The sequence below is a fragment of the Morus notabilis genome, unplaced genomic scaffold (assembly GCF_000414095.1).
Source record: "Morus notabilis unplaced genomic scaffold, ASM41409v2 Scaffold212, whole genome shotgun sequence".
Taxonomy (NCBI): domain Eukaryota; kingdom Viridiplantae; phylum Streptophyta; class Magnoliopsida; order Rosales; family Moraceae; genus Morus; species Morus notabilis.
The window spans coordinates 924944-939041 of record NW_010361298.1 but is presented as its reverse complement, the minus strand read 5'-3'; the positions used below and the strand labels follow the sequence as shown (position 1 = coordinate 939041).

Sequence of the window (14098 nt, the reverse complement as noted above, 5' to 3'; positions counted from 1 at the left end):
CCAAAGGCCTATGACACGAGGATTTGGTAATCCAAAGCATAACAAGGATTCAATTTCCCCAAGTTGTTGATCTATTCCAACAAGGCCCTTTGAGAAATCAGATGAAATTAGCAAAAAAGAGAAATGAATTAATATGAAAAAACCACAATGAAATTAGCAAAAAAGCAAAACAAAATAAAATGTGTACTTTTTTTATTCTTTTTTGAGAAATCAGATGTATCCTTCATATTACGGATTGTAATTTTCAGATTGTATTATTGTTTTGTTTAGCTATGCATTTTAAATCAAAATTTGTTACTTTTAGCACTACAGCTTTGCTGGCACTTTTGTTTTTGTTATTTGTTTCAAAAACTGAAAAGTAGCAAATTCACCTAATTAGATTTTGCTAAGACTATTTACCTATTTTAATTTTAAAATTAAAAAAATTACAAATTGAGGAAAGTAAAAATTAATTCTTACTTGTGTTGTCATTTTCTATTTTCAAATATTATTTCGAAGATTTATATAAAATATCATACTTACTGATCTTGTAAATGAAAGCCAGATAGATCAGCTGCAGCAGTCAAAGCATTTCTCCATTCCTCCACTTTTTTCAGCTCAAAACGTTCTTCGTGTGCAGCAAAGGCAATAGCATAACTCCCCTGCTGTTTCCTAATATCCGACGGATCGATGTTGTAAAAGACGGGTAAAACAATCTGAGCTCTTTCATTCTTGCATTTGAGAATGTGCACGAGCTCATCCAAGCACCATCTAGAAGAAGCATACTCTTTCGAGAAGACGACTATTGAAATCATTGATTCCTCAATTGCTCTCGAAAGTGCAGGTGAAATTTCATCTCCTCTCTCGAGATTCGGATCATCTCTGTAGGTCTGAATGCCTTTCCGGCATAAGACAGAGTAAAGATGACTAGTAAAGTTTTTACGAGTGTCCCCTCTGAAACTGATGAAGACTTCATTATTGATCACAGCAGAAGAAGAAGAAGCAACAATAGCCATATCGTTGGGAGGAAAAGAATGAGAAAAGGATTTCTTCGCTCTTTTGCTGCGAAAGAAAGAAAGAAAGATGAATATTATTTAAAGGTAGAACCGCACAGCAATTTCTTGGAAGGTAGAAAGAAGAAGAAGAAGAAGAGAGGTAGGTGTACGTAATTACCACACAAACAAAAGAATCCCAGGAAAGAGCAAAAAGAAGATTAAATTTTGGGGACCTTTCGGCAGTGTCATCACATGATGGGTGTTGTCCATTTTCCTGCAAAGTGCACGTCTAAGTCAAAAGAAGAAGAAGAAGAGAGGTAGGTGCACGTCTTTAAATTATTATATTTATTATTAGTAGTATTTTTTATTTTTTATTTTTTCATTTGTTACTGTAATGAAAAAAATAAAAAAAAAAAAAAAAAAAAAAAAAAAAATCTCCCCTCTTGCCCTTTCTATTTTTGGGTGTTGTCCATTTTCCTCCGTCTACACCTCAATGTGATTATTTTAGTAGGGGAACTCTAATAGTTAATGCTTTTCATCCTATTGGGACAATTAGTACAACTCATACCACAATGACTCGTATTTCCAAATATATTTATATATATACACACACACACACACACACACTAAGTGAACTCCACTTACTACACATAGAGAATAATGTGTATTAAGTTTTAATTATCATATTATTATATAACATCTGAATATAAAATTTTAAAAAAACTAAAATGCAATAAATAAATAAATAAACAAAGTTTAGTTTTAGGGCAAGCCAAAAAAAAACAGGGTAAAAAAAAATTATTAAAGTGAATAAATAAATAAATTTCTCGAGATTCTGAGCACTTTACATATACTTCTCAATAAGTCTAAATATAGAAAGGTCAACACTAAGACTTCTATAACTACAATGACTAATACAAACAAAAAGTAAATTCTGATCGACTTCACAGTTAACATAATGCTAAATTAATTTTCACATTTATAACTAAGAAGTAAAATTTATTCGAACAGAATTTTAAAATAAAATAACAAATAATGTGGATCAAGTAGATAAATCACTTAATACCAGAGCAAAAAAAAAAAAAAAAAGATAAATCACTTAATGCATAAATCGAAATTAAAGAACAATTCTAAAGAAGACAAGAATACAAACAATAAGAAATTTGGAAAAATAAAAATTATCAATACATGGTTGAAGAAAAAAAAAAAAAAAAAAAAAAAAAAAAAAAAAAAAAAAAAAAAAACGCAAAGAAACAGAGCTTACCTTCGTGCCTTTGAGGATATCACCAAAGAAATTCCAAATCTACCAAAAACGACATGATTATTAGAAATGTAAAAATAAATAAATAAATAAAGGACGAAAAAAAGTAGAAAAAAACAACCATGATTTCCTCTGAAAGAATAATTTGTGAGTGAAAAAAGCAAGCAAAATATTATTATGTTCCGTAGAGGAAAACTAAATTTTATGACCTACAGATTGTGGGTTTTCTTGTACAACTATGAAATTTCAAAGAAAAACACAAATCATCACCACAGATTTTATGAAACCAAAAGAATCGAAAAAAATAGAGAAGAATGCCGTGATTCGAGGAGAAACAAGCCGAAAAAATCAGGGCATACCTTGGTATCTTCTATCAAAACCCAAACTCTTACAGAGAAATGAAAACCGCAATTGGAAACCTAAATCATAAGAACAGCCCAAACTTGTACAGAAGAACGACCCAAACTTCAAAAGATCAAAAACATAAATTAGGGAATACTGCGCGATCTCCACTATGAGAGGGAAGAATTCTTGCCACCCAGCTATAATACATTTCCAAATATATATATATATATATATATATATATATATACACACTAGTTGAACTCCACGTACTACACATAAAGCATAATCGTGTATCAAGTTTTAATTATCGTATTATTATTATTAAAAGTATATAACATTTGAATATAAAATCTCAAAAAGAAATTAAAATGAAATAAATAAATAAATAAAGTTTAGTTTTAGAGCAAGCCAAAAAAAGGTAAAAAATAAAAAATAATTAAAGTAAGGAAATAAATAAATAAATAAATTAAGAAGAAGAAGAAGAAGCAACAATATCGTTGGGAGGAAAAGAATGAGAAAAGGGTTTCTTCGCTCGTGTTGTGAAAGAAAGAAAGATGAATATTGTTTAAAGGTAGAACTGCATGACCAAGTGGTTTAAATTAAGGTACATCTAAGTCAAAAGAAGAAGAAGAAAGAGAAAGGTACGTGTACATCTTTAAATTATTATTTTTATTATTAAAAAAAAAACACTATCGCATTTAGGTAGCATTCTGAACTGGAAATTGTAAATTTTTGAAAATAAAATAAAAGGGAGGAAACAAGGAAAGAAAAATAGAGTGAATAAAAATTGTACACCTCACTTAAATCCACATATTAAATCCACATATTAATGTTTAGAAAAGTACAACTTCAAGACAAGTGGTAAACAATTTCCTAGAAATGTCTTGGGCGATAGAAAGAAGTTAGTAGTCAGTGAATGATACGTAGATGGTGGGTTGGGTCATAGAAGAAAGAGAAATTGGGTTACGTCATAGATGGTGGGTCCTTAATTAGTTTTTTTTCTTAATAGAAAAACAATAAGCTTTCAAAACACTTAGGGTCCGTTTAGTTCGCTGATTTGAGTTTTTAATTCGAATTGAGATGTGATTTTATGTGAGAGTTTTTTACTGTAATAAAAAAGTTAGATGTGATTATTTATGAGAGTTTTTTACTGTAGCAAAACTCGAATTCTAAACTCGAATCAGCGAAATGAACGGGCCTTAGATCTTTTTAAGTTCATGGATTAAAATTTTTAAATTAAGATTTGATTTTGATATGAGAATTTTTAATTGTAATAAAAAAAATTATATGTGATTTTTAATTGTAATAAAAAAAAATTTAAGTTCATGGATTTTTTTTTTTTTTACCGAAATGCCAAATTTATTGCTTTGCATGCGAGTTGTTATAATAAAAAATTATTTAAAAACATGTATCCAAGAAAAGTAACAAAGAATAACTCAATATAGTAATCTATACAACATTACTGAAGTTTTATTCAACTTTAATAAAAACAAAAGTCAATATAGTCTAACAAAACGTTTCATTATGTTTTTTTTTTCCCCTGACAAGGAAAAGGATTCGGTGTGTTATTAAATCGCTATGCATAAGTCACCGATTGGTAAGCTTCGTTAGTGAAATTCACATGGTGGCTCGCAACAATAGCCATGTCGTTGGGAGGAAAAGAATGAAAAAAGGATTTCTTCGCTCTTCTGCTGTGAAAGAAAGAAAAGAAGATGAATATTGTTTAAAGGTAGAACTGCATAGCAATTTGTTAGAAGGTAGAAAGAAGAAGAAGACCATCTAAGTCAAAAGAAGAAGAGACGTAGGTGTACGTCTTTAAATTACCACACAAACAAAAGAATCCCAGGAAAGAGTAAAAAGAAGATTAAAAAGGGGGGGTCATCACATGCGTGTTGTCCATTTTGGGGACCTTTCGGCAGTGTCATCACATGGGTGTTGTCCATATTCCTGGAAAGTGAACGTCTAGTCAAAAGAAGAAGAAAAAGAGAGGTAGGTACACATAGAAATGGTAATTTATATAACGTATTATATTCGTGTCGTGTTTTGATCATTTTTTTTTAATTTACAGTTAATATGAACACGGCTCGTGATAAGAAATTTTTTAAAAACCGCAATACAAACACAACATGATAATTTTTCAAGCTGATACGATATGACACAAAAATAACTCGTGACACAAAATTGACCAGGGTCATTTTAGGAGAAACACTTATTGGCAAGATGACTTTTTAAATCCCAGAAAAACAAACTTAAAAAATTTTCTTTGTAATGGAAATTAAATTATGATTATTATTTTTTACACTACTAGTCATTTAAAATGCTTTGATTAAGAGCAAGCTTAAAAAGAGCTTGTTGGTGCTCAAAATGCTTCTTACACTACTTGTCATTCAAGAGAAGAATTCCAGACTCTCTTCTCAATGGCAGGACACCCATCAATGGTTTGATTAAGGAGGAAGTAAAATTTGGTCCTTTTGGTTGTTGATAAGATCTGAACCTATAAAGTTTGCCCGCACACATTTTTGTTTATGGAGCGAGACCATGTAGCAAGGAAGGTAGAGATGGTGTTAGAGCTGAAGTAATTGGAACGATCTAGAATTTTATTATCCATACGTATTTTAGGGCATGTTTAGTTCGTAAGTTTTTAATTCGAGTTGAGATATGATTTTATATGAAAAATTTTTACTGTAGTAAAAAAAAAATTAGATATGACTATTTATGAGAACTTTTTACTATAATAAAATTCAAATTTTAAACTTGAACCAGTGAAACGAATAGAGCTTTATATATTTCAACGAATCATTATATATATATATATATTTATAGCATTGAGTTAAAAATCTTGTTTTTATGGAAAATTTATAAAACCTATTTCGCTTCAATTCCACAAATTTTTTTCCAATCCATCCACAAAGTAGAAAAATATATTATAATTTGCTTCATATTTCCGTCCGACAATAAAAAAATAGATCCTTCAACTTCATTCGAATTTTGACCCATTGTCATATAGTTACTGCTAGTAATGAAGCAATAAATTCTACCAAAAATCAATTAAAAAAATAATAGAGCAATGTTATATATATTATTATCGATCAAATTACGATTTTACATATTAATGTGATGATTGTGATAACTAGTAGTTTTATATATAATAAAAAAAAATGTACAATTATACATCCTTCTTACTTAATGCTGGGTGATAAACTTTTGAGAAGACAGGATTCAAAGAGTAGTAAAGCCTCTTAAATTTCAATGCGTGTAGCTCATTGATTGGCCATTCATTCCCACCCTAGGAAGTGAAATATCCCATCATTCAACAGGTCCAGCACAATATATATATATATATATAGAGAGAGAGAGAGAGAGAGAGAGAGAGAGAGCACTTCAAAAAACTCCATACTGCATGTCGAGAATCCTCTAGGCAACAATTTAAACGCATCAAAAACATCTTATGACTTTTGAGAGTAACCTCCATGTATCAAGTGGTGCACCTGAATGAACTTAAAAAGGGTATAAATGCAAGAAAAAAAATGTCCATTTAACTTAGCAAATGAGAAGTCAACTTCAAGACGCGTTTGTATCTCAAAAGATCAAGGATGTAGACACAAACAGGGAAAGTGTGAAGCCTGGCAAAATTGAGTAACACAATCTTCTATAGCTTTAAACCTGTTAATTAGTCTTATGCAGAGTCTTGTTCTACACAATTCCAACCTCCAACCAAAACAAGCTTCTTCACTGAAAGGAGAAACTTGCAACCTCTTCGTCTTCATCCTCGTTTTCACTGAGTGTCTCAAAATCGTCACCTCCCTCATCCTCGTCCCTTTTAGCTTTGCTCTTTTATGCTTTGTCCACCGACCCAGTGGTCAAAACCGGTGCGTATAGAATTAGTTTCAAAATAATTTTATTTTTAACAAAAAAGTAAAAATAAAATTGTTTTGATAATCATTTTGAGACTAATTCTAAAATTGTGTTTAGTTAATTTTTTAAGAGATTATTTTGAGTATAATAAAAAAGTGAAATCGTATTTGATTATAATTATTAATTAATATATTATAATATTATTGATAAGTACCATTAAAAATAAAAAAGAAAAGTGAAAATAACTTTCAACTGTTTTTTGATTTCTTAACAAAAATCATTCTCACTGTTTTCATTTCCATTTTTATTTTCAAAACATTTACTAAACAAACGTCGTTTTGTTTTCATTTTTTTTTATTTCTCTAAATACGTGAACCGTTTTCAAAAACGGTTCCAAACACACACAGTTTCCCCCCTTGATTTCTCCATATCCTTCCTCAATCTATCCATGTTCTCCTTCCTGCATTCTTCCTCCAACCGCAGCTTCTCTTCTCATCTCTTATCGATGTCAACCCTGTAGAAACAACCCAAACAAATTTGGAAACAATTATTTAATCATCAAGTTTGCCATGGCATTTAATCATCTACAGAGAAATGTGCGAGATATTTCATGGATTTACTTGTAATTTTCCAGGTACTCCTCAGCACTTGCTTCGATCGCCTTAAAGAAGTCATCCATTCCAACACCTGAAACACCAACTGAACGTAGATTCTTATAGAACTCATCTAGTACGAGGGTGAGGCTCTAGAGTTAAAGTCGACGTTTAAGATTCGTCTGAATTTACTGCTGATTGAAAAGCCTCAAAATCGTCCATCCACTGTTTGATCGAATCACACAAATTAAAAATTTAATGTGATCATTATTTTATATTAATTTAACTACAAAGTATTAAAGAGAAGAAAAAAAATTTTACCGTCGCTTGATTAGGACGTTAATTTTTAACTCCTCCAACACTATTTTGAGCTTTAAATTCCAAAAACACTACAGTCCTTTCTTAATGTATCTCCGGATCAACATAAACTTAAATAAATAGGTGTTCTAATAGATTTCTTAATACATGAGATGAATGAATGAAAAGGTCACTTAAAATTATCATTCACTTTTCTCAAAAGTATATATATTTCTCTGCAGTCATTTTCTCTTCTAACTGTTTTTTTTTTTTTTTTTACGTGCAGCTTTTTCTTTCTTTTTCATGAGGAACATATTTTTTTTTTCTCTTCCTCAATTTTTCTGGGCAACCCCTTTCTGGAACTCCCACTATACGTGTTGTTGTACGTATTTTGTTTTGCTTTATGTGAACTTTTTTTTTGTTTCGGAGGAAACGTATTCCTTCTCCTTTTATTTATAAATAAATAAATGAGAGATGTGGAGAGATTAGGAGTATAAGAAAATTTCTCTCTTTTTGTATAAAAGTGACTAGATCTAACTGTATTTAAATTAATTTTAAATTAATTTTAAATTAATTAATTAAATTAATTAATATTTATATTTAGAATTCTCAATTCTAAATTAATAAGCATAACCCAATATGATATATAATTCACATTAATCATATGGAGCCGTTGAGAGGAAATATAGACATTATAATTTTAAGCTCTAATAATTTTAAAAATTAATTAACACCTTAATTAATATATCAAAATCATTAATTCTAAATTACTCCACTATAAGTTTAGAATTGCACTCTTAAAATTACAAAACAATCATGTTCACGGAATTTGTGTTGTCTATTGATATAGTCACTATATACGAATTAATCATCCATAAACGATTCATAATTAAAGCTATGAATTTTTCGTTGACTTCTTTAATTATATCTTTCTCTATAAGTACCATTAATCCTCTAATGAATAATATATTTTATGATCCAATCATAAAATTGAGCGCTCTTATTATTCAAGCCCCGAATCAATACTTTAGGAACTGTCCTTCTACTTCATTATGAAGGAATTGATTTCATCTTGTAAATTGATATTCACGACTATTTATTTTATTATGCTCCCAATATACCAAGACTTTGACACCATTCATATGTGTCATTACTCAATATGTCAAAAACATAATATCATAAATATGAGTGTCTATTAATTACTCAGAATTAAGATTAATTCATATATGATCATCATTAATTGATATTGAATGCTCCATTTAATAACAGAATTTATGAGAGACTCATAATTAATCGTGTTCTAGTCCTATGTAATCATATTACATAAAGTGTTTTCATTCCAATAATTTCATTATTATTAACCTATAATAAGATTATTTCATTCAGAATGTAATGAACCACACTAGTAATTTTAAATTAAACATCCAAATTTTAATTTATAATTACGGATAAATTTAAATTATTTTACTTCATACATTATTCTCTGCATATAACACTTATATATAATGTTTAAAATTACATTTAAAATAATATAAGAATTTTTGGTATTTGTAAACCATCATATGCATGCAAAATAATATTAAAAAAATTTCTCATTTTATTAATAATCATCAAAATATTTACATCTTATTTGATTTATGAGCACATAACCTAACAAAAGCTTCTGTAATTATAGCGCCAGAAGCAGACAAAGTGAATATCAAGCTAATCTGCTCCTTTCTCAATCACTGAAATGACCTGCAATGGAGCATTAGGAAAAAGAAAACCCAGGTAAAAGTAGCATACACCAAATAAGAACCAATAATTTATCGAAATCATGGAGAATTTTTTTTTTCTTTTTTTTTTATAAGAAACAAAACTTCATTAATAAATCACGAATTTTATAAATAAATGGGTCCGTTTAGTTCGCTGATTTGAGTTTTTAATTCGAGTTGAGATATGATTTTATGTGAGAGTTTTTTACTGTAATAAAAAAGTTAGATGTGACTGTTTCTGAGAGCTTTTTATCGTAGTAAAACTTAAATTCTAAACTCGAATCGGTGAAATGAATGGAGCCGAAGTTTTTAAACGGATGAGGAATCCATCCAGGGGAAATAAAAAGCAAAAACACGAACCAAAAAAAAATTAAATGAGGAAAAAAACAGCCGAAAAACTCTACAAGAATACTGATTAAACACCTCCCAAGCAGAGCCACAACCAATAACCTTACACCAGCCTACACTAAAATCATGGAGAAATAAATAAATGTATATTGCTGACATCAATGATTCTTTAAAATGGTTGGCACTATGAGTGAAAGGACCGTAAAAGTTACAAGATCAATATGCAATTGCTCTTCACAGGTGTTATCATCCAGCGAAGATAAGAGGTTAAATAGGTCTGCTAAAGTTTGTTTTTTCACCCCATCAAACTTTGTAACAAACAAGTTGAGCGATGTAAGGATTCTTCCATTACGTCCAAGATTAAGGTATCGTTCATTTCACCGATTCGAGTTTTTAATTTCAAATTTGTTACAGTTAAAAGTTCTCACAAAAAGTCACATCTAATTTTTCCTGCTATAGTTAAAATGTCTCACATAAAGTCACATCTCAACTCGATTTGTAAATTTAAATCGGCAAACTGAATGAGGCTTAAATTGCTTCATCGCTTCCTTATACCGAACAATATCTCTTATGTCAATGTTTGCACCAAATGGGACGGTCATCACAGCGGGGTCAAGATTGAGGACATTACTCCGCATGTTAAAAGCATGTGTGTGGTAGACTAATCGGTTCATAAATGTTGTTTTTCCACTCCCTAATCAGAACCATAAGATTTTGTATCTTTACTCCATTTGTTTTTAATAAGAAACATAATACTGAAAACAGTAAAAAAAAAAAAAAAAAAAAAAAAAAAAAAAAAAAAAAAAAGAGGACAAGGCGCCCTCAAGAAAGAGAAGAAAGAGAAAGAGGGTTAGGTCATAGATGGTGAGTCCCTAATTAACATTTTTTTTTAATAAAAAAACAATCAGCTTTCAAAACACCTAAGTCTTCTTCAGTTCGCCGATTTAAATTTTTAATTTGAATTAAGATTTAATTTTATATGAAAGCTTTTAACTGTAATAAAAAAATTAAATATGATTTTTTGTAAAAACTTTTAATTATAACAAAACTAAAGGTTCGTTTAGTCTGCTGATTCAAGTTTTTAATTCGAGTGGAGATGTGACTTTATGTGAGAGCTTTTTACTATAGCAAAAAAGTTAAATGTAACTGTTTTTGAGAGTTTTTTACTGTAGTAAAACTCAAATCAGTGAAATGAACGGGGCCTAAAATTAAAAACTCGAATAGAAATCTCTACAAAAAGGTCAAATAAGTGGCCACCTTGTCTACCACCTCAATGCCAAATCAGCTGCCACATTGGTGAGAGGCACTAAGGGTGCCGTACAACTTTGCGTAGGAATAAAGCTAAGGGTACCGGCGGTTGCCCTCACCACTTGACGTGGCCTCCAGTGTCTGTCCACTTAGCTTTGACATATGAGGATGTGAAAAATTTTTATTTACTGTGGGATCTACAAAATAATTAAAAATTTAAATGAATTACATTAATCTTCATCCAGCGAAGATAAGAGGTTAAATAAGTCTGCTAAAGTTTGTTTTTTTCACCCCATCAAACTTTGTAGCAAACAAGTTGAGCGATGTAAGGATTCCTCCATTAGGTTGAAGATTAAGACTCTATTCATTTTACTGATTTGAGTTTTTAATTTTAAATTTGTTACAGTTAAAAACTTTCACAAAAATTTATATCTAACTTTTCATGCTATAGTTAAAAAGTCTCACATAAAGTCACATCTCAACTCGAATTGTAAATTCGAATCGGCAAACTAAACGAGGCTTAAATTGCTTCATCACTTCCTGTTGAAAAAAGTGCATGTGTGTGTTGTCCCGCATGAAAAGTGGATGAGAATGTGAAGTAGTTTATATGCAGGGAAAGACCCACGACCAAATAGGTTAACCTTTTGGGTCAAATTAGACTCCTGAAGTGTGTTAGGCTAGTTTCACATGTGGTGTCTCCCCAACAAGTAGTATGAGAGCCGATGGTTCGCATGGATCAAGCGATCACACTCTATTACAGTTCCCACGTTGCCTCTCGTGGAGAGTTGGTGTTCCCACAGGTGCATAGATGGTGGAGCATTTGGTGGACTCACATGGTTTCGGCTCTCTTTCTCATGCTTGAGTTGGCTCCTGTTTAGAGTGTGATGCTTGGATGTGCCGGCTACTTAAAACTTTAATTCGAGGGGGAGCTCGGTGAACACACACATGAGGGAGAGATTGTTGAGAAAAGCGCGCGTGTGTTGTCCCACATGAAAAATAGATGAGAATGTGAAGTGATTTATATACATGAAATGACTCAAAACCAAATAAGTTAACATTTTGGGTCAAATTGAGTTTCTAGAGTGTGTTAAACTAGTTTTATATGTGGTGTATTATCAACACTTTTTTATACCAAACAGTATCTCTTATGTTGATGACTCGATGTTTTTGCACCAAATGGGACGGTCATCACAGTAGGGTCAAGGTTGAGGACATTACCCCCCCGCATGTTAAAAGCATGTGTGTGGGGTAGACCAATCGGTTCATAAATATTGTTTTTCCACTCCCTAGTCAGAAACCATAAGATTTCGTATATTTACTCCATTTGTTTTTAATAAGAAACATAATACTGAAAACAGTAAAAAAGAAAGAGGACAAGGCGGCCTCGAAAATTAACAAAACAGTAAAGAAACAACATGAAAAAAGCTAAAAATCAGCAGCCATCGTTATACATTTCCAGACTTCCAATTCAAGATAATCAAAGAAAATGGAAAGTTCTTAAAAGCTTTATCGGTCTAACAAATATACATACACAACAAATAAACCCAGCAATACCAATTAATTGATTAGATTACCTGTAATTCCTAGAACAATGATAATTAGGACTGATAATCCGGATAATGACATGACAACACAACTCAAAATTCGTACGAAGTTAGCGGATTTGAGTTTATTATAAATGAGTTTGAGACATAATCGGGTTGACATGATTTGCATGATTAATAAATGAGTTAGGTTATGGTTGACCTCTTAATACGAAGTGACACAAATCGACACAATTAACTATATGTGTCATCTACAATATAATGATATGTGATACAACATGAAAGTTTATATGACATGTTAAATACAAATAATTTTAATTTTACCATTTGTAGGTAAAATTTATTTATTTTTCTTAAAAGAAAGATAAATTGATTAATAAACATGTTAAACATGTCTTGACCGTGTTAAATAAATTATTATTATATTAATTATTTATTTAATATATTAATTTAAATGGACTATACGAGTTAACACGATTAACACGATTAATAAATGAGTCGTGTTTGAGTTGACCTTTTTAACACATTTAATAAATAAATCATATTTAAATTAATATTTTTTGACACAATTAATAAATAAATTGATACAAACACAATCCACTAACACTAACACGAATTGCTACTCTTAATGATAATAACTAGTTTTCTCTTAAAGTTGGCTGAAGAAGTCCCTGGCTGCCTCGAGGACGATCCAGCAAACTCGTGCCTCCGATCTCAATGAACTACGACTCCGACATCGGCGATCTCGCGGCTCCAATATCGGCGATCTCGGGGCTACAATCTCGCCGATCCGTGGCTCTGATCTTAGCTTAGAGATCGTGGAATCTAAGCTCCCTCAGGAGCTCTATCTCTTCCTTCGCGTAGAGATCGCCGAACCATACAGATCTCGAGCCTAGCACCGTCAGACGGTCGGTGGAACATGAGTAGATAGCTGAGATCTCGGCGTCGCCGGAGGGGAACCCGAGTTGGATTCTCAAATCATTCGACGCACTTAGCGAAGGCGTTCTCAGCCGGCTCATGCTTGTGGCTGAAGCCATTTTTCCCAAAGCCGAAGGTGTGGACGACACACGACAGAGACTCAATTTCATCCGAATCAGTTTAGGCGCCAACAATCGAGTCTGGAATCACAGTTCTCGAACTTCTCTCATCGATCTCCTTGTTTCTAATTTAGAATTTGTTGAGTTTTGTTTCTACTTTAGAGTTTTTTTTTTTTTTTTTTTGAATGTTGTAGTTCAAATTGTGATTTGAAGGTTCTTTGATTTGTTTGTTATTTTTTGTTCGAGAAATTATGGGGTTGTTCTTTTGCGTCTTGTGTTTTTGAGTTAGGGTGATTTTAGTGATGATCTTGAGTTGAGTTTGAGTTATAACTTGAGTTAAAGTTGTAACTTGAGTTTATATTTAGATGTGCACATTTAAGTTATGATTTGAATTGAGAATCTTTTTGAGTTTATGTTTAGGTGAGTCAAAATTTAAATTTATATTTAGATAGTATTTTAATAAAAAAACTCAATAGTGATGAAAAATTTTAATAGGGTATATAGATGGGGTTTTATTCGTCTTTTCGTTATGAATACATAGAAAAAAATCATCTCAATCACAATTAAAACGAAAAAGTTATAGCATTTTTAAGAATAGAAAAAATATTATTGATTAACTTGAGTTTGAGTTTATGAACTCGAGTTGAAGGGGAAACTTAAACTCGAGTTTAGCCCCAAACTCGAGTTCAAACTCAAATTTTACAAAAAAATATGAACTTGAAAAAAGTTGTAACTTGAGTTCAAACTTTTTCTGAGTTTCATTGCAAAAGAACAACCCTTATGTTCTTGATTTCTATTTTGGCAGTTTTTTTCCTGAGAAATGGGTTTATTTTGCCGACCGT

The 14098-nt window shown here is 31.1% G+C and overlaps 1 protein-coding gene and 1 pseudogene across 1 annotated transcript; both read right to left on the bottom strand.

Moving 5' to 3' along the window:
• Positions 1–2: 2 nt before the first annotated feature.
• Positions 3–2781, bottom strand: LOC21411348 (TMV resistance protein N). The gene is made up of 5 exons (XM_024166322.1): positions 2595–2781; positions 2239–2277; positions 1153–1248; positions 523–1041; positions 3–87 (listed from the first exon to the last, which is right to left on the bottom strand). The coding sequence occupies exons 3-5, from the start codon at positions 1242–1244 to the stop codon at positions 72–74; spliced, it is 627 nt and encodes a 208-aa protein (XP_024022090.1). The 5' UTR covers positions 1245–1248; positions 2239–2277; positions 2595–2781; the 3' UTR covers positions 3–71.
• A 3528-nt stretch (positions 2782–6309) lies between these two features.
• On the bottom strand, positions 6310–10065 carry LOC112091814 (annotated as a pseudogene).
• Between the last annotated feature and the right edge of the window lie 4033 nt (positions 10066–14098).

Excerpts from the sequence above, each read along its gene's own strand:
- LOC21411348 (XM_024166322.1), bottom strand. The coding sequence starts at position 1,244 with ATGGACAACACCCATCATGTGATGACACTGCCGAAAGGTCCCCAAAAT. Across the intron at positions 1,042-1,152 it reads GGGATTCTTTTGTTTGTGTG|CAAAAGAGCGAAGAAATCCT; the intron begins GTAATTACGTAC and ends TTTCTTTCGCAG.